Source organism: Carassius auratus, unplaced genomic scaffold (assembly GCF_003368295.1).
Source record: "Carassius auratus strain Wakin unplaced genomic scaffold, ASM336829v1 scaf_tig00216566, whole genome shotgun sequence".
Lineage (NCBI taxonomy): Eukaryota > Metazoa > Chordata > Actinopteri > Cypriniformes > Cyprinidae > Carassius > Carassius auratus.
The window spans coordinates 6,814-33,743 of record NW_020528636.1 but is presented as its reverse complement, the minus strand read 5'-3'; the positions used below and the strand labels follow the sequence as shown (position 1 = coordinate 33,743).

Genomic DNA, 26,930 nt, shown 5'->3' with positions numbered 1-26,930 from the left:
AAATGTCCGCATGACTCTTCATTGTAGCACACGATCGTTTATTGACTTTAACCTAATGCTGCGCTCCAGACAGACAATATGGATATAATAACTATAATACCATACAATATTATAATATATTATGTATAATATTATACTTTAACATAATAATATATAGGCTAATATACTTTATATATCATATGTTATGTTAGGTAAAAAATGTTAGCCTGAATCTTAGTTCTTAACCTATTCTTTAACCTCTCTCTTAACCTTATGGCACGATTTTGTCTGACTCCGAAGCGCACGTTAAGAACGCGCGTTATTACTGCAGATCACACGTCGAGGACGCGCGTTTTGATGCACAAAGTATGTAATATGTAAAAATGTGGGTAAGAAAGCGGGTTAGGTACAATATTTTCTTTTTTTTGCGGTCCGAGTTGCGGGGGTTAGTTGAGAACGGTAGGGTGCGGGTTATTAATACATTGACCCGCGCGTCACTGGCGGGAAACTAGACGCGGCAGACGCGAATTTGACGCTCTATTCGCATTTGGTGTGAACGCAGCATGAGAGATGAATCATAAAGAGAAGTGGTTCAAACGAGTCATTTGTTCGTGGATCATCGCATTCAGACTGAAAAGCTGCATTCTCAAACCTGGTAAATGAGATTTATTATTATTATTCATTTCGCGTTGGAGAACAATCTTAACAAAATGCCGAAATAAACGCAGTTATAGTTTAAAAACTGCTTTTACAAAGGTGATGATAATGTATATTTCTTAGATAATTAGCGAATCAGAGAAAACAAACTGTTGTTGGGAAAACATTCTGTTTCCGTGGCAACTTTGGAACGACAGCGTCACGCGCCACCGCTTTATGACGTCAGACTCCGTATAAAACGCCTCGCAGAATCTTTGTAGTTGAGTGATATTCGAAGCAGAGACTCGAGTCTGAGTGAAAGTCTTTGTATTACAGTCTGTATAGATCGAGATCTGCTGAGATTGTACAGAGTGTATCAGATCGAGTTTAAACTGAGATTATTGGATACAGACAGTTTGATAACTGTGCATTAAGAACAGATCTGTCAGTATGATAACTCCAGACACAGTGTCTATAGTGGCGAGAGAGGTGCGTCTGGAGGTTTATCTCAACGGTGTCTTCTACACCGGAGACAGTTGCTTTGCATTAGATGGTAAAGATGTGCAGCTGGAGCTGGAGATCACCGATGCCATCTACGACCTTCTCAGCTTCAGCGGTAATCAAGAGATAGATGTGAAGCTGCAGGTCATGACGGATGACCACATCTCCGTCAGTTCCTGCAGTCCAGGAGAGATGCACGTACAGCTGGAGACTGACGAGAATGAGCACATGTCGGTGTGTGAGGTCAAAGATCTGCAGCTGGAGATGAACAGGAACAGCATCTCGGAGCTGAAGAGCCCTGAGCCGGTGTCTGAAGATGAGAGCGATCCAGTCCCAGCAGGAGCTTCAGGAGAACAAGCCCTGGATGATGAGGAGAACCGCTCAACAGGTGTCTTCTTCATCTTTATTCATGTTTCTGACACTGTTTTATGATGCTGGAAGACAAAGACGTAATACTGTTTTACTATTTCAATGAGTTACTCTTCCACGTCTTTTTTTAAAGGTCTAAAGGTTTTTAAAGGTCTAATTGGGTTTGAAATGTTTGGTTTCTTAGAAGTAATATTTTCCGAGTAAAACCTTCCAACTTCAAGTTTTTAAAAGTTCTTTAAAACTTTCAGACAAGGCTTTGGTCAAGTTTGTCATTACGCTCTACTTATGTAGTATCTCTTCTTTCTCCAGAACTCACCACTGGGCAGATGACCAAGAACATTAGTGCAGTCTTCCAGGGATTTTGTGCAGCTTTCCAGGGAAAAATGCAGAACCCTGTTGGGGAAGCTGAAGTGGATCTGATTGGTCCAGATGGATCATATGTCCCAGATCCAAGTGTTCATGAGCCAGAATCTGAAACATATCTGGTCGATTCTGAGCAATCGTGTTTCACTGAAACTGATCTGGTTGCTCCTCCAGAACCTAAACTGGATCCGGTTGATCCAGAGGAATCATGCGTCAGCCCGGAAGGTGAAGAGATGCAAATAGAAATGTCATCTTACAATCTGAACTAATTATTCATGTTTAATCTGGTTTGAGATGGTTCTAATGCCGCATTGTTGGTTTTTCTTCTTTTATCAGAAAATACCAGCACGATGAAGAATAAGAAAGTCCATGGCTTCGTCATGACCAAGAGAACGGAATATGCTACAGTGAGGAACATAAAGAAAATCAGCACTTTCCTCCAGAACGACAGGCCGAAGCATGTTGGAGTCTCAGCGCGGCCAGATCTGGAGCTGAACGTTCCTGATCCAGAACCTGGAGAGAATCCGGATGATCCTCCTGAAGATGATTGGGATCTGGCTCCTCCACAGGAATCATGTGCACCAGCTGCAAGCGTTCCTGAGCCGGAATCTAAAGTGACATCTGAGCTTTCAATGTTGGAAAACTACGTCCCTCTAAACGTGTTCCAACTGGAGGATCGTTTGGAGAAATACACACCTCTCAAACAAAGACACGTGACTAACGTCTGGCCCAGGGTCTTCATCGGAGATGAGTGAGTCTACAACACAACTCTATTTCTCTTATTGTTCTGTCATTTATTCTGCTTGGTACGTCCTCTGTAAGAAAGACTAACCCAGGCCGTTGTGTTCTTGTGCAGAGAGATGGCCACCGACCGAGATGCTCTGCAGGAGATGTGCATCACTCACATCCTCAACGCTGCAGCACCAAAGAAGCATCTTAAATACTACTTAGGACGTTTTAATGATGAAGACATGGTAGGAACGGTCAATACAGGGTCCAGATATTACAGAGGCTTGCACATCAATTATTACGGCTTGCCTACAGCAGACAGACACTGTTCTGACATCAGCAAGTGCTTCATACCAGCTGCCAAATTCATTGACAAGGCCCTGGAGAAGCGAGCAAGTGAGCTGAGAAACACACACAGCATTTCTCATCTATTAGAGTCCTACAGTCTAGAAATGAAGTGTTTGACCGTCTGACTGTGTTTCTCTCCTCAGGTAAGGTGCTGATTTGCTGCAAGCAGGGTGTGGAGCACTCGGTGACTCTGTTTCTGGCGTATCTGATGATCTGTCATGACATGATGGTGGAGGAGGCCATCGATCACGTCATGAAGGAGAGACGCATCAGACCCTCCAGAGACGTCCTGAAGAAGCTGATGCTCCTCAACGCTGACCTGGTGCTGCAGAGAAAACTGAAACTGCAGGACATCAAAACCGGCCGAAAGAGGAACAAGTGGCAGCTTAAAAAAAGGAGAGCGCTGATATAAAAATAATAAAAATGTGCACAGGTGAAAAAACATAACAGCAAGAGCTGTCCTGGTAATGAGCTGCTAGTACTTTTATTCATTTATTAGTTATTTTATGTATTCATATAGTGCAGAAGAACAAGTGCACAGATAGAAAAAAAAGTGTGTAGAAATGTGAGCAAAATAAAAATAATCATTCAGAAGTAATTCAGAAAATCAAACTTTTGCACATAGTTGAATAAAATATTAAAATGAATGGAGCTGCCAGTGCTTTTGTGTATTTAATTCTTATAGTGCAGATGAATAAGTGCACAGATAGTTAAACAGTTCAAATCAAACTTTTGCACACAGTTATATTTAATATTACAAATATTTCATTTCACAAACACTCAAAAAAATGTATTGTTTGTTTTACACAGATATGTTTTGTTAAAACAACACAAATATATTTAGTTTTCTACCAAAACACAATTGTATTGTGCTTAATCAACTTAAACTGTTTCATTTTAAATTCATCATAAAAAAAAAACAGAAGTGACAGCTGAAAGTCGTTTGATGAGGTTGGACAGAGAACAATCACAAGGGTTGTGTATTTGTTGTGCAGCTTTTAGATCGTCTCCTATTGCTGCTTTGCAGGTTGAGACTGGAGAACTTCTGATGCGGTTAAGGAGAGTTAAGCTAATGTCTGCGTACTGGGTCAATCTCCAGGGTCATAGCTGTGTTGAAGGATTGTTGGGAACATCAGAAGTCTAACTACTATAGCTTTGGGTGGATTGTAGATAATAAAGCCCAGAATGTAGGCCTGACACAATTTAAGTTCAGTTCGACTGTACCATGTTCATCTATACCTCCATGGCTGTTTATTATGCCAGTAGTGGACTTGCAGCTACAACTGGCATTGAAAAAGGAAAGTAACGGTACCCCAGAATGGCTTGTTGTTCAAAATTATTCTGAGCAGTTTGAAGAACACCTTGTACTGTATACCGATGGGTCTAAAGATCCCAACAATGGCAGAACAGCAGCGACAGTGAGTATTACACAATATAACATCACAATTAAAAGAATAACTTCTGATTATCTTGCAGTGTATACTGTTGAACTCACTGCCATTGCTTTAGCTCTTAATTGGTTGGTTATGAATTATATTGGGGGCATAAACAGAGCTGTAGTTGCCTCAGACAGTCAAGCTGCATTATTGAGCATAAAAACAGGAAAGTCATGCAGACTAGATCTAATATACAAAATTTACCATATATTGTTTCAGCTGCATAGTAAAGGTGTTTATGTTCAGTTTGTTTGGGTCCCTGCCCATGTAGGTATTGATGGAAATGAACAGGTGGATATTCTAGCTAAACAGGCCTTGAAATTGGATGAGGTTAACATCAATGTCTCTCTATGCAAAGCTGAAGGGAAATCTATTATTCAGGAAAAAGTGATTGGGATGTGGTAAGAGCAGTGGGATAATAATGACACTGGCAGACATCTTTACTGTGTGCAAAGAAATGTGTGAGGGGGAAGATCTAGGGATGGAAGTAGGAGAGAAGAGGCAGTGCTGACACGTTTAAGAATCGGCCATTCAGGTCTCAATAGATCTTTACTCCGTAAAGAGAAACATCAGACAGGAGGTTGTGATTATTGCGGTCAGCCAGAAACAGTTGAACATGTCCTAATAGAGTGTAATAATTATACGGAAGAGCGTAGTTGTTTAACATCAGTCCTATATAAAGAAGGGAAAGCGCTTACTTTAGTTAATTTATTAGGAGATGTATCTAAAACTGTTAAAAATCAAGTTATGAGGTTTCTCAAAAATACGGGGTTGTTCTACCGTATTTAATATGTACATATTTATATAATAAGTATGCGCATAGGTGAATAATTCCCTCTGACTATTCTCGACGACCACACTCCTGTCTGGTAGATGGCGGTAAATGCACCTTAAGTTGGTCTGCCAACCGCCAGTTAAACTCTAAAAGAAGAAGAAGAAGAACCGGAAGTGACGATTTCCAACGCATTTGATGACAGGGCGGAGGAGAGCAAGAGGTACCAGTCAGGTAAGAAAATCTAAAGTTTTTCTTGTGTTAAGTCGAAATCTTTAATTTCTCTTAGAGTTTCTGTTTTGGGGTGCTTTTGTTTTGCAGTCTAGTATTGTGTAATCGGTTTATTGCACTGTTAATAGATGATTTTGAGCGGTTGGGAGATGTGAAAGCGCACTACTCTTTGTAATGTATTTACTTTAGTATATATATACACTAGGGCTGAAACAATTAGTCGACATTATCGACAACGTCGACGATAAAAAAAATTGTTGGCAAATGTTTTTGAGTAAAATTAGTGGTTTGATCTCGTATCTGCCTAATGCGAAAGCCTGCAATAATGCAGTTTGACCAGTGTGGCGCTGTAGCGCAAGATTGTAATACACTCTCCTGATTCAATTCAAAAGAAGAAGATAGCACTTCAGTTTGAGCAAACCGATCCGATCCGAACCTTGGATGAATATGTAAATATATAGTGCACGCCTTCCTCTCAATAACTGCATAAACACAACAAAAACTGACCGCGATGTAAAAGCAGCTCTTAAGAACACATTTGATTACAGCGATGTGGATGTTTGCAGGAACTCTGAGGTTCTCCAGGCACAACAGTAAAGAAAAGTCCAGTCACGTTTATTTATATAACAGTCCTTTATGCAATAGATAGCTTTTCAATATTAAACATGAAAATACAGAGTCAGTGTCGCTAGAATTATAACTTGATTTCCTGTTATAAAGCATCTCTCCAGTGTGGATCTAGCTAATGATAAAATCATTTTATAATTGGGGGAAATATTTCATTAAAGTTTTAGTTCTGTGCTAGATCAAACTGTTTTGATTATCATAACCCAATAAGGTATTTTAAGAGAGATTGTATTTATTAATAAAATGTTTATCCAAAAATAAAACGTCCTATCACTTACCTTTACTTTATATTATACATATGGCTTACAATAAGAGATGTTAAGAGACAGAATGATTTGTCATTCAGCTACTTCCTCATATAACTAATCAAATGGCGAATAGGAGTTTCTCTGTTATCTCATTCTGTGTGCCAAATATATTTGTATAAATTAATTGTATGAGTAATACATAATGACTTTCAAAAGTGGAAGTAATTACCTTTATTTGTTATAATATGTATATTTTAACTAACTGCAAAAGCTAAATAATCAATAAATGTCTAACCATGAGATGTAGACCGAGTTTTGAGAGCCCTGGCTCAGCACAGTGGGAGTATTTGAAGCTTTGTTCATGAACATGGTGTGGTCATACAATGAGTTTAAACCGGACACTACTCTGAGCTGTTCACATTATACAAATGCTCCAGATATGTAATCAGGTCCTCCTTTAGGAATGGTAAACATGACACTATTCATCACTCACACAAATAAATCACTTAATATTTTGATCATTGAATTGTTTTTTGCTGTTAAACCTTTTTTTTTTTTTCATTGCACTTCATGTGTTTACAGATTTGTGCAGAATTTGAGACATACATAATTACCATAGGCCCATCAGAATCAACAATCTTTGATTGTTTTTGAATTGGGTTGAAACTACAGAGAACTGGCCCTAAATGAAAAGATTAACTGTAACCATGTGAAATTACAACAACAACTGCATAGTTCTACAGTCCAATATTGAGGAAAAGCTCAATAAAGTCCCTTTCACACTGTGATTCCGGCAAATACAGGACCCGTAACGACACGTGACATCAGGGCGTGACGTGTAATGTACGAGTCGAAAACATTAGGCAGGTTATACTTTCACTGAAGCTGGCGAACGATCTCTGTGTCACCGTGGAAAGTGAGGAGCTATCTCTGCTTCATACAGTTTGCACTTTTTTTTTTTCGTGAACGTTGATCTTCCTTCAAAACAGCCGCTAAAAGAGTCGCACGATAACGTCATCACTACGACACGGCATTAGATCTGGCTTTTGTTCACACAGCGCTCGTCCCGGGATTGAACCCAGCAATGTTACTAGATCCCCGACCCGGGTTCAATGCTGGAATCAATCCCGGGACGTGTTTGCTTTCACACAGAAGTAATGTAGTCGGAGCACGCGGGCGCACTTCCGGAAAAATCAGCCGGAAAAAAGGCCAAAGACCGGCCGATTACCAATCGCATATTTTAAGCAAAAACCGTCCGATTCCGATTTATGGCCGGTCAATTGGTGCATCCCTAATATTTTATGAAAATGCGAGAGATTTCTGAAAATCCATAAAGGCTGCAATGCAACAAAAAAATAACTATAAAACTAGATCTCTCTTTCAGAGAGAGATGATAACGATTCCTTACATAATCCCTTATTGGAATAGTATTGTGGAGAATAAACCTTGGGAGAAAGTATGGACCTTGCCTCATAGATATCTGCTTACCAACAAAGTAAAAGAAATAACATTTAAGTTCATTCACAAATGTTACCCAACTAAAGCCTTTCTTAGGAAATATAAGACATTGACGTGAGTTGCTGTTTTTGTCATTCTTCTGAAGAAGACTTCATTCATTTATTTTGGCAATGCTCCTTCACTGAAACATTTTGGTCAGATTTTTGCCGTTTATTCAGTGTTATTTTGTAAGTGACTTCTCTTTTTGTTTTCATGATGCTTTCATGATTTCTTTGGATTGTTTCTATTCAAAAGAGAATATTGGAAAATATTACATAATTTATGTTTCCTGTTAGCTAAATTTCACATTCATAAACAGAAGTTTACTGGCTCTAAACCTCTTTTTTCTGTATTAAAATTGGACTTAGACAAGTACATGGAAACTATCCAAAGTTCTGTGAAATTGAAAGCTATGAAAACAGTCTCTTTATATTCGTCCTTTGTGTCTTATTGAGATGTAATTTTATTACCTTGTTTTTATTACCTCGTGTTGTTACCCTGGCATAACTAACAAATCTGTGTATATTCTTTTTTTGTGTATATAGTGTACTGTATTAATGTTTGTATTGCTTAATAAAAAATTTTTTTTAAAGAAGTTTGTAGCCGATTTTCGCGAATCATTTGAGTCAGTTCGGGAGTTCGTAGCGGGTTCGCGAATCATTTGAGTCAGTTTGGGAGTTCATAGTGGTTTCGTGAATCATGTGAGTCAGTTTGCGAATCATAGCTGTATATGGATAGGCATTTTAACTAATTTAGTAGCTAGCTATCACACGTTTAGGTGTGATATGTGAACTCGTACTTTTTGTTTTAATGATATGCCTTTTGACAGTGTCAAGTATATTCAAAAACTAAACAAATCGTGCCTAAAAAGTGCAGGCATCTAGACTAATGTAAAGTTACATGATGAAGTCATACTAGTGCACGTGTGCATTTTGAGCGCGTTCTTTCATTGCATTATTCGGTGTATTCAAATGTGTTTATGAATGCATGTGAATGATCACAAAATTCAAGATATGGGGGTTAGAAAATGTATTTATTTCATTTTATGTAGTTAATCAATATCAAACATTTCAGTTTTTCTCCAAAAATCAGCATGATTAAAATGTGATATTAATTTACTACAAACAACTTTTGGTCTGTACTATATATATATATATATATATATATATATATATATATATATATATACATATATATAAATAGACATTCTTGAATCATTCTTGTGTCTTGCCTCTCAACAACTATTAAATATCGTCTGTAATTTAGTGACTCCATACGCTGATTCCAACTTTAACTTACCTGATAACGAGCTAATTCACCTTAAGGAGGTTAATCAATATACTGTATACTTCAAGACACTAAAACTTTTAAGGTTCTTCATTTTTGACAATTGTTTTAAAATTGGTATACATCAATTTTACAAAATTGATATTTCATTAATATTTTGTGTAAATTCATGTTTAAATGTAAAATTGTGACTCAAAGCACACTTAGTAATTAACCTCTGCTGCATTTTGAATAAAAAATCACATTTAAAAACAAATACTTCTGAGATTAATATATTGATGCTATATACAAAGTAAGGTGACTGCAAACTAAACCAACAGGGTCCTAGAACTGCAGCCATCGCTATATCGTCCAGTACGGTAGGTGGCGCTGTCACGAAAAACTAGAGTCCTAGATCTGCAGCCTCCGGTTGTGCAGGAACATACTATTGGGTCAAACAGCGGATCCTGATCGGACCCGTGTCGGACGCGGACGCGCCTTTACTGCAACGGTTGAGTACAGCACAAGAGCCGACATCAGTCCAGGATTTCTTTGCTGGGACACGGCTGCGCTGAACCCTCTTTTGAGTAAGTATTGATTTATTGATATATTGCGACATTCACAGTAAACAGTGGTTTTTAAATCATCATGTATATTAATGATGTAATGGAGTTGTTTGATATTAGGACAACTTTAACATGTTCACTCGTGGATAATGGTTTAGCGCTAGCTTCTAGCTAGCTGTGCATTATTAAGTTTGCATTTTTGTAATTTGGTCTCGTGCGTGTGTGTGTGTGTGTGTGTCTAAAGCGACTTACAATTGAGAACAATAAAAGCAGTTAAATTAACAGTAGGATAACAAAAGACAAGTTTTATGGCCCTTCTCAATTAAATTTGTGTTTCGAGAGGTCTCTCGTATTACATTATGGAAAAACTAATTTTTTCGAGAATTGTGAAGCCACATTTTTTGTGCCGTAGTAAAGCTGCACAGCAGACACAAATGAGCGTCTAGCGCTGTCATTGGCTGCTGCAGCAACTGGCACTAACCAATGGTGAGGCGGCTCAGACGCTTGAACCAATCAGGGCACTTCCCGCCCTGGCACGTCAGAGCCCGCCGAAATGGGCGTGGCTTATGGCTATAATCGACCCATACCTAGCCTATGAAATAAAACATTAATCAAAAAAAAATCACACGGTTGTGCCCATCATTAAAATTGTAGGTTATTGCAGGACATCTGAAACGTTTGAATTAAAGGTCAAAATAATACTGGTTTCTCACAGTAGGGGTTCAGCTAAATAAAACGGCAGCAGGAAGTAGCTGCCCAGCCGAAAGCCCTGCCAAATTAGGAGGGACCTGCTATTTCGGTATGAGATATTCTTGAGATCTGGGGCGTTTTTATAAAAAAAAAATCGAAAATTGAATAGAAAGACTGAGTCTGTCTCCTTCTCAAGATTAAGGAGAAGGACGCGTGTAGACGTTCAGAAAAGACTTCATCAGATTAGGACAGACATGACAGGAACAGGGGCAGAAGACCGAGTTCTTTCTGAGAACACCCCCACCCTCTTCAGCTTCTCCAAAATGATAATGGTGTGTTTCCAGACAGTCTCCATTCTACACCTACCCCTTCAACTCTGACAGAATCAACATATCTGTTGTAAATGATGCATCTGACGAGCTGAAGTCAGTTGAGGTTTCAGCGCTGGGACAGAAATGTGTCGCCTTGCCGTACCGGGATGGTTTCGTGGCCGCACCCCTCCTCCACTAAATGAAGAAACACAAATCAAATCAATCAATCAGTTCAAGTTAAAAACTATAAAGATAATGCTGCCAGAGAAAAGATTCAGTGTGTTCTGTCTTGTTCTTGTGATGTTTCTACAGTAATAGGAAGGTTATTTCCCATAGCATTCAAAAATAGACCAGAGATGCTTGTACTGTGTATATTTGGCAATTTTGGGATTGCAATAACCATAATGGTTACTTAACAGCCATGGTTTTGGGGATTCTGCCTGAACTTGCCTGGTGAATCAGTTAAAGCCTCATCACTGGAAGAGTAAGGAATAATCTCTTCACATGGAAATAACAAATCATAATATTAATATTAGAGAGATGGTTAACATTCTTACTGTTAAAGATATTCCCGTCTCCTTGTATCCATTCCTTCAGCTCCATCATCATCTTGCAGAGGAACTACTCCTCAACCTGGAGAAAACTGTGTCGATAAAAACTGTTCTCCCAAATAATATTGACTACAGTGACCCCATCTATATTAACACAGCAATGGTCTCTGTTTCAGATCAATAGACTGCTTCTGCATTACCGTCTCAGATTTTCAGTTTCAATCCATTCATGGGGTTGAAGTAGGTGGTTTATACCAAATTCATGTTCAGCATGACAAGAGATTTTTCTCTTTGCCTTTGTTTGGCCTGTAACTTCACGCCATTCAACAACTAAAGAAGCAAGGCTGAGCAAGGGCTATAAATTCTTTGTTGAGGAGTTTATTCACAATTATCAAGGTAAGTTGACAACTAGCTGACGCTAGCATCTGCAACATTATGAATGCTAACCATTTCGTATGTGTTCAGTCTCGAATGAACGGAAGGTGGTCGTGAGAGCAAGCTGTTATCGATCTATCGCCGCACACACTTGAGGTTATATGTAAATAATATGAGTTGATCAGATCAGCTATTACTGTTCTGACTGCAGGTCACTCATTTTAGTTAAAATAACTGCGCTTGCAGATTTCCCTTTCTTTTACTTTCACCTGTCGTAACGTTTTCTCTCTCTCTTTTTTTTGTTACGTTTCTTAAATCTTATGCGGTTGCAGAATTTATCTATATTTCTTGCCTTTGCTGCTGTTTTCAGCTTTCAATTAAAAGCACGTAATGTAGCTGACAGCTCATAATTACAATTAATTAGCTAAACAATTGTCTCCTCAAACAGATGGCATTATATTGATAAATCGCAAATTATACTGTAACATTAAATATATAGTGCTTGCTCTTAAATAGATGTAAATATGTACATACCAAGCTGAATACATTTTGTATTCTATATTCTGTAACGTATATGATATGCATACACATTTACTGCTTGTATATATTTATTTAATACAATGTGTGAAAGGTGGAATGATCCGTCTAGCACCAACACTGGAGACATGTCTTCAATCGTGAACCCCTTGTCTGCCAGGACCACATCTCCAGACTCAAGCAGGTCCAAAATTCCAGATTTCTTTGTCTGAGATTAAACCTGTATAAAGCTGAGAGATAAGTGACTGCACCACACGGAGCTACCCCAACCAGAGCTTTGAATGTGGTGGTGCTCTTGTAACTGGAGAAGATCTCAGCGATGGAGGGCTTTCACAGCGGATTTCTGTGCAGTCCAGGACGACTCGCAGGTCTGGACTGAACAAACGCTAATTCTCTGGCATGGAGGAGCATCCAAATGGTACTGAACCCAACACAGAGAACAGGTAATTAGCCCAGGTGATAATGGTCCTACTCACCGTAGCCACACTTACTCCAAAAATGTCTGCAATAACTCGTTCCCTCAGTCCAGCAGCTGCCCGACAGCAGTAGATGAACAGTTTTCTGTGCAGGGCTAGGTTTGGGGATTCTTCCTGACCCATCTTCTGTGTCTTGGTCCAGTACACCAGATTTCTAGCAGATGGAAATATAGACTCCCAGAACACCTGGAAAACTTCCTGTGAGGGAAACTTTATGTAGTATCTGAGAGTTTGATCAGAAACACAAAATCTGTTCAGTACTGTTTGTTTTCCTAGTGACATTTTCTGCAACCTTGCCTCCAGCTCTTCGATGTACTGCAGAGCCTCATCTAATGAACCTATAAAAATGTTAAATATATATAGAGTTAGTCATACTATTTGTAAATTTCACGTCACAGTACACTGTTTGCACCAAAGACAAAAGGGTCGTTCTATAATTGTAGGTACATTTATGTTTTCCCCCTGCAGTGACATTTCTTACTCAGTGTCATGAATCACAAAATGTTACATACTATACACACACACACACACACACACACACACATAAAACCTGCAACATCTTGTGATATAATTTTTTTATTATTATTTATAGTTGTCTGAATGTGTAAATTCTGGCACCATCAAATTATATTATTAAAATAGAGTGAGAATGTTAATAGTATTTAAGAATTGAGTCATACACAGACACACACAGTAATAATTATTAATTGCCTTGCTAGCAAAGTACTCTTAAACTGTAAAAAAAACAAAACAAAAAAACAAAACAAAAAAAAGAACTTTAAAGTACTTACATTTAAACACCACATCACTTGTGTGTAGATCTGATCATTTGAATCAGTTCGAGAGTTCGGAGCGGGATCGCGAATCATTTGAGTCAGTGCCGGAATTCAAAGCGGGATCGCGAATCATTTGAGTCAGTGCGGGAATTCAAAGCGGGATCGCGAATCATTTGAGTCAGTGCGGGAATTCAAAGCGGGATCGCGAATCATTTGAGTCAGTGCCGGAATTCAAAGCGGGATCGCGAATCATTTGAGTCAGTGCGGGAATTCAAAGCGGGATCGCGAATCATTTGAGTCAGTGCCGGAATTCAAAGCGGGATCGCGAATCATTTGAGTCAGTGCCGGAATTCAAAGCGGGATCGCGAATCATTTGAGTCAGTGCGGGAATTCAAAGCTGGATCGCGAATCATTTGAGTCAGTGCCGGAATTCAAAGCGGGATCGCGAATCATTTGAGTCAGTGCCGGAATTCAAAGCGGGATCGCGAATCATTTGAGTCAGTGCGGGAGTTCAAAGCTGGTTCGCGAATCATTTGAGTCAGTGCGGGAATTCAAAGCATTTAAAAATTTCATCCTTACAAAAAAATCCTGCAGGACCTACAGACCACATACCTGCATATTCCTACAGGATCCCGCAGTATTTTCGTGACCGTTTTCCTGTAGGACTCCTACAGATTCCTAAAGGAAATCAAAAGCATTAACATTATTGTTCAATTCCTATAGGATGTCTACAGAAATCTAAATTAATTATTATGTATATTCATCATGTTGGACTGCTAAAGGGATATTCAGGGCCTCCTGTATAACAAAACACTTTTTTAAAAGCAATGTTGTGTCTAAATTTTAAATATCAACAAAAAGTAAAAAAGACAGAAAATGTTAATTATGAATTATCTATTAGTCAAAAGAGCTTGAAAATAAAATGAGACAAGTGTGAAGAAAATGAACACTGAGCAGAACATGGCCCATCATTCTTCTGAAACCAATATCACTGGACTCTAGAAGAAAAGAGAGAGACATTTTTGTCTTAACTTAGTTAATAAAATATGCATAAATATAAATATAATTAGATGCATATGTTATAGTGAATTTCCCTCACCTCTTATGTGCTTCACTCAGTGTTGCAGCGTAACATTGTCCTTATGTTGCCTGAGAAATATGAGTATACACTATATATATATATATATATGTGCTGAAATATAAGGTACTGTAGTTATAAGAACTGTAAATGATCATCTTGCAGATTAGTTGGCGTGAAACAAAATGTCTAATGATTAACACTTAAAATATTTAAAATTATAATAGAAAGTAAAACCTGCTAAGGAGTTTGGAATGAATCCTTTTAATCTGTGCAATAAACATTAAATAATAAACTGAATATACATCACATATTTTTATCTGCACTTTACTAAATCCTTATGTTTTCCTAAATCTAATCGTATGGTGTGAAAATAATACTAGTATTGTGACATGGTGGAGTCCAGAAGAGCTGAGATGTGAAGAGCTGCAAGCTGCACTTGTGAGGGAGGTTTGCACAGCATGCTTGTGTCCACTGCTGTTAGCCAGCATCTCTAATAATCTGTTCATGATCTCTATATAAAGCAATGTTTACATTAACTCATTTATTCATATAGCAAAACATCTGTAACCATGTAAATCAATAGCCTACCATTGTGCAGTTTAATGTTCAGGTCCTTTAGTTGCTGATTCTCTGCTCTCAAGGCCTTGATTTCATTTCTCATCTCATTTCATGTGCGATTTTCTTGGTTTTTTTTTTCTTCTGTTTTTTTTTTTAAGCAACAGTGTATCAAGTTTTTTCTTCTCTTACAGTTAATAACTGAAGTGTAGATTAAATTTTTAGAAATATATGTAAAGCAGATGATTGAAATAGACATAAACTCCAAAGACTTCAACTTTTATCTTTGTGACTTGTTCAGGTTTGATTCTAATCATAATGTAACATTACTAAAAAACGTTTTTTTTTTCAGTACAAAAAAAAATATATAAAAATAAATATATATAAACCTACTATATATATAAAAACTACTGTGGAGTAAAAACATTAATACACAGGAAAATTGCATGATTTGTTGTTGATTATGTTGATATAATTGATCAGGAAGTTAGATTTGACTTCTTTAAATCTCTTGATCTGGACTTGATGATGGTGTTTTCTGGACTGAATATTATTTTCCTTTTTATTGCTCTCTTCTCAGGCAGCTTGCACTCCTCTCTACTCGTCTAGTTAATCCAAACAATATACATATGTATAACGTTGCTGTTGATAAACAATATAAGAACAGACGTCACATAGGACATGGATGGTAGCATTTTAATAAAACTGTTAACATTACGGCAGCGGGGAATTTGAACGTGCATGAGTTATTGTATTTAATCTGTGTTATTTTAATGTTTGGGTTTTGTTTGTTTTGACCTACAATTGATGTGTCTGCATCATCTGCACTCGAGCATTTCAGTGGGCTTAAATAGATCACTCTTTACAACGGATTTAGTTCCCAAATACTGACAATTTTGACCTAAATATGATTTTCAGTTACAATAATTACTCCAAAATTGCGACATTAATAACTTACTTTTAGCAACATCAGACGCGTGCTCGCACAAGATCTCCCGGTTCTTACTTCTGGAGACTCGCACTAAACGGTTCATTTGAATCAGTGAGTGGTTGACTCCAGAACAGCTGCAATCGGATCATTCTAATTCCTAAACGAATCGTTTGGTGCGATTTGCGATCCGATTAAAGTTTATTTTGAAAAGACTCAGTTCGTTCATAATGAATCAGACACCGCTTGGAGCACGTGATATATTAAAGAGAGTAATGATATGTTTTATGAAATGTAGTGAAGTTAAAAGTACGATTTTATGCTTTGGAATGTAGTCAAATAAAAGTAGAAGTTACTCAAAATAAAACGACTCAAGTAAAGTACAGATACTTGAAAAATGTACTTAAGTACAGTAACGAAGTAAAGCTACTCCATTACTGTCCACCACTGCCTACACACTAATGGCCCACAATAATAAACATGTTAAATACTCATCTGAGGAGGAATATAATTTATATAGGAGGATATAGTTTTATATGCAATATTACCTTTTCTTTTCATCATCATCTTTAAGAGTTCATGATCATTTCTGTTCAACTTTATTTCTCAGTTGATAAATCTGAATCAACAGAATCAACCGAGTCGCGAACAGACTCCGAAGTGCCGATCTGAAAAATTCGACTAACGAATGTAAAAAATAAATGCATTTTAATATAGTAAAAATAATTAAGATTGATCTTCCTCTATATTATATTAACAGCCTAACTTTTAAGGAGCAATGCACCCTAAGATCACCTTTATACTATAAACAAAACACTATATTTCAGCCTATATTAATAACCTCTATGTAAAAAAAAATGTAGAATACCTTTCTTACCAAATTCATTCAACACGTTATTAAATCATAATTCGTTTTTAGACACTTACAGGAACTTTCAGAGCTGATTTTCAGCTGATTTTCAGCTGATTTTTTGAAACAAAAAAAAGGTTGTATTCGACAATACAAGTAGTGCTGTCGACACGCGGCTATTGATAGTGATGCTACAGTCAAAAATCAGTAATAATTCAAACTTATCAAAATAAAATATATAAAATAATAGTTTCTATTTTAATATCCTTTAAAAATATCATTCATTTCTGTGATGTGCAGCTGTATTTTCAGCATCATTCCTCCAGTCTTCAGTATCACATGATCTTCAGAAATAATTTTTTTTATAGAACAGAGTTTATTCAAAATATAAATCTCTTCTTACAATATTAATCTTTGATTCACTTCTTATCAATTTAATACATTCTAAAAGAGTTATAAACTTTTGAACTCTAGTGTTTATTGTTAGAAAAGACTTCTATTTTAAATAAATGCTCTTCTTTTTAACATTTCATTCATCAAATAATCCTGAAAGAAGTATCACAATTCAGCAGCACAAGTCTGATAATAAATCAGTAATGGAGTAATGATGCTGAAAATCACAGAAATAAAATAGATTTTAATGTATATTAAAATATAAAAATATTTTTTTTACTTCATAATAATATGTATATTTTTTAAATCCTGTATTTTTGATGAGTAAAAGAAACTCCTGTAAAACAAACAAACATAAAAAATCATTCTGATCCCAAACTCTGACCAGTGTGTGTGTGTGTGTGTGTGTGTAGCACTTACACACTAATCCCCACAATAATAAAGATGTTAAATACTCATCTGAGGAGGAAACAATGTTGCATCATAATGAACGGATGTGTAACGTACACTTTTCTGTAAACTGAGCCAAACATTTTCACTTATTTAGGGTAGAGTAAGAATATTTACTGTATTATATGCAATATTACCTTTCCTTTTCATCATCATCTTTAAGAGTTCATAATAATTTCTGTTCAACTTTATTTCTCAGTTGATAAATCCATGCACAATTCATAAAACACAACACATGCAACTGAGGTACAAGAAGCCTGGACTTCCAAAATCATTGAAATCATTAAAAAAAATAAAATCGACAGGTTAAAAAAAGCCAAATATAAATTTATCACTAATTAACTGTTTGACAAACATTTCCTGCTTCGATGTCCAGATCTGAATTTTAAAAAAAATAATTCACAAACAGTCTCCGGACTCCGGAGTCTTGATATGAATCAACCGAGTAGAGAACATGCTCCGAAGTGCCGATCTGAATCAACCGAGTCGCGAACAGGCTCCGAAGTGCCGATCTGAATCAACCGAGTCGCGAACAGGCTCCGAAGTGCCGATCTGAATCAACCGAGTCGCGAACAGGCTCCGAAGTGCCGATCTGAATCAAAGGAGTCGCGAACAAGCTCCGCAGTCCCGATCTGAAAAATTCGACTAACCAATGTAAAAAATAAATTAATTTTAATATCGTAAAAATAATTACGATTGATCTTCCTCTATATTATATTAACAGCCTAACTTTTAACGAGCAATGCACCATAAGATCACCTTTATACTATAAAAACACTATAGTTCAGCCTATATTAATAACCTCTACGTATTAAAAAACATAGAATACCTTACTTACCAAATTCATTCAACACGTTATTAAATCATAATTAGTTTTTAAACACTTGACAGGAACTTTCAGATCTGATTTCAACGTTACTGCGTTTATAAAACAACAATATGAAAGACTCCAATCACGTATCTAAAAATAAATTGCTACAGTAAAAGAGAAATAATAAGAGGAGTGAAGTTTCCTACCGTTCTGCTGTGTTTGGTCCTCACGCGCGTCTGACGCTCCGCAGCGCGTCTCCGCCCCTCACACGCGCGTTTACAGCGCTAAATTAATTATCTGTGCTAATTATTATACATTTACTTCATTGTCAGCTTCAGGTAGCCTACTTCATTTATTATTGTTCAATGAACTGTTTGAAACAAAAAAAGGTTGTATTCAACAATACAAGTAGTGCTGTCGACACGCGGCTATTGATAGTGATGCTACAGTCAAAAATCAGTAATAATTCAAACTTATCAAAATAAAATATATAAAATAATAGTTTCTATTTTAATATCCTTTAAAATATCATTCATTTCTGTGATGTGCAGCAAGAAATCATTAAAATATGATGATTTATTATTAGAATTAATAATAGTTGTGATGCCAAATATTATTTTGGAATCTGCGATACCTTTTTCAGGATTCTTCGATGTATAATTTTTTTTTAAAGAACAGCGTTTATTCAAAATATAAATCTCTTCTTACAATATTAATCTTTGATTCACTTCTTATCAATTTAATACATTCTAAAAGAGTTATAAACTTTTGAACTCTAGTGTTTATTGTTAGAAAAGACTTCTATTTTAAATAAATGCTCTTCTTTTTAACATTTCATTCATCAAATAATCCTGAAAGAAGTATCACAGTTCAGCAGCACAACTCTGATAATAAATCAGTAATGAAGTAATGATGCTGAAAATCACAGAATAAAATAGATTTTAATGTATATTAAAATAGAAAAATATTTTTTTACTTCATAATTCTATATATTTTTTTAAAATCCTGTATTTTTGATGAGTAAAAGAAACTCCTGTAAAAACAAACAAACATAAAATATCATTCTCATCCCAAACTCTGACCTGTGTGTGTGTGTGTGTGTGTGTGTGTGTGTGTGTGTGTGTGTGTGAGTGTGTGTGTAGCACTTACACACTAATCCCCACAATAATAAAGATGTTAAATACTCATCTGAGGAGGAAACAATGTTGCATCATAATGAAAGGATGTGTAACGTACACTTTTCTGTAAACTGAGCCAAACATTTTCACTTATTTAGGGAAGAGTAAGAATATTTACTGTATTGCGCAAGTTAGTTCATACTTAGATATAATTTTATATGCAATATTACCTTTTCTTTTCATCATCATCTTTAAGAGTTCATAATAATTTCTGTTCAACTTTATTTCTCAGTTGATAAATCCATGCACAATTCATAAAATACAACACATGCAACTGAGGTACAAGAAGCCTTGACTTCCAAAATCATTGAAATCATAAAAAAAAATCGACAGGTTAAAAAAAGCCTCAGGTCCAAATATTCATTTATCACTAATTAACTGTTTGACAAACATTTCCTGTTAGATGTCCAGATCTGAATTAAAAAATAATAATTCACAAACATTCTCCGGAGTCTTGATATGAATCAACGGAGTCGCGAACAGGCTCCGAAGTGCCGATCTGAATCAACGGAGTCGCGAACAGGCTCCGAAGTGCCGATCTGAATCAACGGAGTCGCGAACAAGCTCCGAAGTGCCGATCTGAATCAACCGAGTCGCGAACAGGCTCCGAAGTGCCGATCTGAATCAACGGAGTCGCGAACAGGCTCCGAAGTGCCGATCTGAATCAACCGAGTCGCGAACAGGCTCCGAAGTGCCGATCTGAATCAACGGAGTCGCGAACAGGCTCCGAAGTGCCGATCTGAATCAACGGAGTCGCGAACAAGCTCCGAAGTGCCGATCTGAAAAATTCGACTAACCAATGTAAAAATAAATTCATTTTAATATAGTAAAAATAATTAAGATTGATCTTCCTCTATATTATATTAACATCCTAACTTTTAACGAGCAATGCTCCATAAGATCAACTTTATACTATGAAAAACACTATATTTCAGCCTATATTAATAACCCCTATGTATTAAAAAACATAGAATACCGTATTTACCAAATTCATTCAACACATTATTAAATCATATTTAGTTTTTAAACACTTGATAGGAACTTTTAGATCTGATTTCAAAGTTACTGCGTTTATAAAACAACTCTATGAAAGACTCCGATCACCTATCTAAAAATAAATCGCTATAGTAAAAGAGAAATAATAAGAGGAGTGAAGTTTCCTACCGTTATGCTGTGTTTGGTCCTCACGCGAGTCTGACGCTCCGCGGCGCGTCTCCGCCCCTCACACGCGCGTTTACAGCTCTAAATTAATCATCTGTGCTAATTATTATACATTTACTTCATTGTCAGCTTCAGGTACTTCATTTATGATTGTTCAATGAACTGTTTAAAATAAAAGAAAGGTTGTATTCGACAATACAAGTAAGTGCTGTCGACACGCGGCTATTGATAGTAATGCTACAGTCAAAAATCAGTAATAATTCAAACTTATTAAAATAAAATGTATAAAATAATGGTTTCTATTTTAATATCCTTTAAAATATCATTTATTTCTGTGATGTGCAGCTGTATTTTCAGCATCATTCCTCCAGTCTTCAGTGTCACATGATCTTCAGAAATCATTAAAATATGATGATTTATTATTAGAATTAATAATAGTAGTGATTCCAAATATTATTTTTGAATCTGCGATACCTTTTCGCGCTTCGGAGTCCCGATCTGAATCAAATGTTTTGCGAACTCGCTCCGAATCCCAGATCTCAAGTTATTTTCCAGGTGAAAGCGCTATAGAGTTCATTCGCTTGACCAAAATTGTTCAGATGTGTACAGTGTGCCTTTGTGTTATAATAATAAAAAAAAAACAAAAAAAAAAAAAACTTATTTATCATTTCATAGTTTTCCCACCGACGAAAATAAAAAAAGCGTTGAAATTGGGCTATACGGCAAGAGGAGGAGGCGACAATTATGATGTTTATTACGGGAAGTGTTGCTCTGCAAACCTTATGTGCCTTAATTTAAATAATTTATTTTCTTACACGATGTGTAACGTTGTTTAATTTAGGGAGTAACTCTGCAGTCCATAATTATTACATGTTCAGTTGAATTTGGAATGTTGTATATTGTTGTAATTAATGTGCAGCAAAGTAAGTAATCTTTGAATAGAGATATCGTGTACTACTGCATTTCTAAGTTTGTATTTACTTAGTAATAATCATTTATTATAACACTGTATTCAAGTCATACATAACAAAACTATAATTTAATTGTGATTGTGTTTGTTTTATTGTATACTTTTTAGGCATGTAATAATTCTTTGTTATTTATATAGAGTTTACATTTGTACTGATTTATGTCTGTATCTCTATTTCAGAACCACACACATATACTTTGAAACTTTATTTCAATAAACACCTAAACGGAACATCTCGTCTGCATTCTCTGTGTGGTCACAACCTTCCAAAGACCAGTCAAATTATACAGTCCATAACAATCACCAAAACAACGTCAATTATTAATTCCTCAACGAAACACTATAGTATTTACAATTATGGTCTATTAATTAACCAAAATAAAATGAAATATGTTACATTTAAAATGCATTCCAACAAAAATTCCAGTCAGCATAATCAAAGCTTGATTTGCATGTCGACCATTTACAGTAGGCTATTATTTAAAGAGATCGAAATGAAAGGAAAAGATGAATATAAACGAATATAGTATAAAAATATAAATAATAATAATATTAATAATAATAATAATAATAATAATATTACGGGGACAAGACGATCAGTTAATGGATAAAACAAGGATAAAATATTTTTCAGTCAAATGGAAACACCCATATACGCAGCAATCATCTTTAATTGAAGAAATGTGTGAAAACATCTCTTGAGAGAAGCTCATATTATTAAATTCTACATTTTCTGCAGTGTGTCGCGCGTCAAGTCACGCTCCCGTGGGCGTCTTACAGACTGCATCTTACAATCACAACTTCATTGTGCTCTTACTCTTTTCGAGGCGAATTTCACAAAATTGGTCAGCTCCCGACAGCATAAGGTGTTTTATTTATTTCTTTATTTCAATGAATGTAATCGATTAATCAGGGCCGGGTTTCCCAATAACGATTGATCTTATGCTCAAGAACGTTTTCTAGAGTTATTTCACGATCGTTTGTTATTGTTTCAGTGCGTTTCCCAAAAAATACACTTAACACAGTTGCACGTAGCTGTCCTTTAAGTGCTGCTTATGAGTCGCTGTCCGTTTATCAAGTGCTGAAATGTCCGCATGACTCTTCATTGTAGCACACGATCGTTTATTGACTTTAACCTAATGCTGCGCTCCAGACAGACAACATGGATATAATAACTATAATACGATACAATATTATAATATATTATAGTGTATAATATTATACTTTAACATAATAATATATAGGCTAATATACTTTATATATTATATGTTATGTTAGGTAAAAAATGTTAGCCTGAATGTTAGTTCTTAACCTATTCTTTAACCACTCTCTTAACCTTATGGCACGATTTTGTCTGACTCCAAAGGGCACGTTAAGAACGCGCGTTTTTACTGCAGATCACACGTCGAGGACGCGCGTTTTGATGCACAAAGTATGTAATATGTAAAAATGTGGGTAAGAAAGCGGGTTAGGTACAATATTTTCTTTATTTGCGGTCCGAGTTGCGGGGGTTAGTTGAAAACGGTGGGGTGCGGGTTATTAATACATTGACCCGCGCGTCACTGGCGGGAAACTAGACGCGGCAGACGCGAATTTGACGCTCTATTCGCATTTGGTGTGAACGCATCATGAGAGATGAATCATAAAGAGAAGCGGTTCAAGTCATTTGTTCGTGGATCATCGCATTCAGACTGAAAAGCTGCATTCTCAAACCTGGTAAATGTGATTTATTATTATTATTTATTTCGCGTTGGAGAACAATCTTAGCAAAATGCCGAAATAAACGCAGTTATAGTTTAAAAACTGCTTTTACAAAGGTGATGAATAATATATATTTCTTAGATAATTAGCGAATCAGATAAAACAAACTGTTGTTGGGAAAACATTCTGTTTCCGAGGCAACTTTGGAACGACTGCGTCACGCGCCACCGCTTTATGACGTCAGACTCCGTATAAAAGGCCTCGCAGAATCTTTGTAGTTGAGTGATATTCGAAGCAGAGACTCGAGTCTGAGTGAAAGTCTTTGTATTACAGTCTGTATAGATCGAGATCTGCTGAGATTGTACAGAGTGTATCAGATCGAGTTTAAACTGAGATTATTGGATACAGACAGTTTGATAACTGTGCATTAAGAACAGATCTGTCAGTATGATAACTCCAGACACAGTGTCTATAGTGGCGAGAGAGGTGCGTCTGGAGGTTTATCTCAACGGTGTCTTCTACACCGGAGACAGTTGCTTTGTATTAGATGGTAAAGATGTGCAGCTGGAGCTGGAGATCACCGATGCCATCTACGACCTTCTCGGCTTCAGCGGTAATCAAGAGATAGATGTGAAGCTGCAGGTCATGACGGATGACCACATCTCCGTCAGTTCCTGCAGTCCAGGAGAGATGCACGTACAGCTGGAGACTGACGAGAATGAGCACATGTCGGTGTGTGAGGTCAAAGATCTGCAGCTGGAGATGAACAGGAACAGCATCTCGGAGCTGAAGAGCCCTGAGCCGGTGTCTGAAGATGAGAGCAATCCAGTCCCAGCAGGAGCTTCAGGAGAACAAGCCCTGGATGATGAGGAGAACCGCTCAACAGGTGTCTTCTTCATCTTTATTCATGTTTCTGACACTGTTTTATGATGTTGGAAGACAAAGACGTAATACTGTTTTACTATTTCAATGAGTTACTCTTCCACGTCCCCTGAAACCCTTATTTCCAAGAGTAACACCTCCTTGAGATTTCAAGCTGCATCCTCCAAATTTGGCAGAAACCTTCAGACTGATCTGAATTATGATGCTATATCTTTTCAAACTGATCCGACTTACAGAATTCCATTAGTCGACTTCAAAATACTGATTGATTTCCATTAGGGGGTGAAAAATTTTGCATTGATTTAATTTTGTGATTGTGAACTTCAGATGTGAATAAGTTTATATTATCTATCTATCCATCTATCCATCTATCCGTCTATCTGTCTATCTATCTATCTAAAACCAATTGGAAAACAGGTAGCAGAGGACTTAGAAGTGGTTTTCAAAAGGTCTAATTGGGTTTGAAATGTTTGGTTTCTTAGAAGTAATATTTTCTGAGTAAAACCTTCCAACTTCAAGTTTTTAAAAGTTCTCTAAAACTTTCATACAAGGCTTTGGTCAAGTTTGTCATTACGCTCTACTTATGTAGTATCTCTTCTTTCTCCAGAACTCACCACTGGGCAGATGACCAAGAACATTAGTGCAGTCTTCCAGGGATTTTGTGCAGCTTTCCAGGGAAAAATGCCGAACCCTGTTGGGGAAGCTGAAGTGGATCTGATTGGTCCAGATGGATCATATGTCCCAGATCCAAGTGCTCATGAGCCAGAATCTGAAACATATCTGGTCGATTCTGAGCAATCGTGTTTCACTGAAACTGATCTGGTTGCTCCTCCAGAACCTAAACTGGATCCGGTTGATCCAGAGGAATCATGCGTCAGCCCGGAAGGTGAAGAGATGCAAATAGAAATGCCATCTTACAATCTGAACTAATTATTCATGTTTAATCTGGCTAGAGATGGTTCTAATGCCGCATTGTTGGTTTTTCTTCTTTTATCAGAAAATACCAACACGATGAAGAATAAGAAAGTCCATGGCTTCGTCATGACCAAGAGAACGGAATATGCTACAGTGAGGAACATAAAGAAAATCAGCACTTTCCTCCAGAACGACAGGCCGAAGCATGTTGGAGTCTCAGCGCGGCCAGATCTGGAGCTGAACGTTCCTGATCCAGAACCTGGAGAGAATCCGGATGATCCTCCTGAAGATGATTGGGATCTGGCTCCTCCACAGGAATCATGTGCACCAGCTGCAAGCGTTCCTGAGCCGGAATCTGAAGTGACATCTGAGCTTTCAATGTTGGAAAACTACGTCCCTCTAAACGTGTTCCAACTGGAGGATCGTTTGGAGAAATACACACCTCTCAAACAAAGACACGTGACTAACGTCTGGCCCAGGGTCTTCATCGGAGATGAGTGAGTCTACAACACAACTCTATTTCTCTTATTGTTCTGTCATTTATTCTGCTTGGTACGTCCTCTGTAAGAAAGACTAACCCAGGCCGTTGTGTTCTTGTGCAGAGAGATGGCCACCGACCGAGATGCTCTGCAGGAGATGTGCATCACTCACATCCTCAACGCTGCAGCACCAAAGAAGCATCTTAAATACTACTTAGGACGTTTTAATGATGAAGACATGGTAGGAACGGTCAATACAGGGTCCAGATATTACAGAGGCTTGCACATCAATTATTACGGCTTGCCTACAGCAGACAGACACTGTTCTGACATCAGCAAGTGCTTCATACCAGCTGCCAAATTCATTGACAAGGCCCTGGAGAAGCGAGCAAGTGAGCTGAGAAACACACACAGCATTTCTCATCTATTAGAGTCCTAGAGTCTAGAAATGAAGTGTTTGACCGTCTGACTGTGTTTCTCTCCTCAGGTAAGGTGCTGATTTGCTGCAAGCAGGGTGTGGAGCACTCGGTGACTCTGTTTCTGGCGTATCTGATGATCTGTCATGACATGATGGTGGAGGAGGCCATCGATCACGTCATGAAGGAGAGACGCATCAGACCCTCCAGAGACGTCCTGAAGAAGCTGATGCTCCTCAACGCTGACCTGGTGCTGCAGAGAAAACTGAAACTGCAGGACATCAAAACCGGCCGAAAGAGGAACAAGTGGCAGCTTAAAAAAAGGAGAGCGCTGATATAAAAATAATAAAAATGTGCACAGATGAAAAAACACAACAGCAAGAGCTGTCCTGGTAATGAGCTGCTAGTACTTTTATTCATTTATTAGTTATTTTATGTATTCATATAGTGCAGAAGAACAAGTGCACAGATAGAAAAAAAAGTGTATATAAATAGAAATGTGAGCAAAATAAAAATAACAATTCAGAAGTAAAATCAAACTTTTGCACATAGTTGAATAAAATATTAAAATGAATGGAGCTGCCAGTGCTTTTGTGTATTTAATTCTTATAGTGCAGATGAATAAGTGCACAGATAGTTAAACAGTTCAAATCAAACTTTTGCACACAGTTATATTAAATATTACAAATATTTCATTTCACAAACACTCAAAAAAATGGATTGTTTGTTTTACACAGATATGTTTTGTTAAAACAACACAAATATATTTAGTTTTCCACCAAAACACAATTGTATTGTTCTTAATCAACTTAAACTGTTTTATTTTAAATTCATCATTAAAAAAAAACAGAAGTGACAGCTGAAAGTCGTTTGATG

At 37.0% G+C, this 26,930-nt stretch overlaps 2 protein-coding genes across 2 annotated transcripts; both read left to right on the top strand.

The window, feature by feature from the left end:
- Positions 1-209: 209 nt before the first annotated feature.
- On the top strand, positions 210-3,655 carry LOC113098476 (uncharacterized). Its single transcript, XM_026263585.1, has 5 exons — positions 210-1,504; positions 1,795-2,073; positions 2,185-2,599; positions 2,705-2,973; positions 3,069-3,655. The coding sequence occupies exons 1-5, from the start codon at positions 1,066-1,068 to the stop codon at positions 3,335-3,337; spliced, it is 1,671 nt and encodes a 556-aa protein (XP_026119370.1). The 5' UTR covers positions 210-1,065; the 3' UTR covers positions 3,338-3,655.
- Positions 3,656-23,565: 19,910 nt separating this feature from the next.
- Positions 23,566-26,691, top strand: LOC113098477 (uncharacterized). The gene is made up of 5 exons (XM_026263586.1): positions 23,566-24,248; positions 24,852-25,130; positions 25,242-25,656; positions 25,762-26,030; positions 26,126-26,691. Exons 1-5 carry the CDS (start codon positions 23,810-23,812, stop codon positions 26,392-26,394), a joined length of 1,671 nt encoding a protein of 556 aa, XP_026119371.1. The 5' UTR covers positions 23,566-23,809; the 3' UTR covers positions 26,395-26,691.
- The last annotated feature ends 239 nt before the right edge of the window (positions 26,692-26,930 follow it).

What these genes read in the sequence shown, in the direction of transcription:
- LOC113098476 (XM_026263585.1), top strand. Translation starts at nt 1,066, where the DNA reads ATGATAACTCCAGACACAGTGTCTATAGTGGCGAGAGAGGTGCGTCTG. An exon ending in TGAGGAGAACCGCTCAACAG is followed by an intron (nt 1,505 to 1,794) that starts GTGTCTTCTTCA and finishes TTCTTTCTCCAG; the next exon opens with AACTCACCACTGGGCAGATG. An exon ending in GGCCCTGGAGAAGCGAGCAA is followed by an intron (nt 2,974 to 3,068) that starts GTGAGCTGAGAA and finishes TTCTCTCCTCAG; the next exon opens with GTAAGGTGCTGATTTGCTGC.
- LOC113098477 (XM_026263586.1), top strand. Translation starts at nt 23,810, where the DNA reads ATGATAACTCCAGACACAGTGTCTATAGTGGCGAGAGAGGTGCGTCTG. An exon ending in TGAGGAGAACCGCTCAACAG is followed by an intron (nt 24,249 to 24,851) that starts GTGTCTTCTTCA and finishes TTCTTTCTCCAG; the next exon opens with AACTCACCACTGGGCAGATG. An exon ending in ATCATGCGTCAGCCCGGAAG is followed by an intron (nt 25,131 to 25,241) that starts GTGAAGAGATGC and finishes TTCTTTTATCAG; the next exon opens with AAAATACCAACACGATGAAG.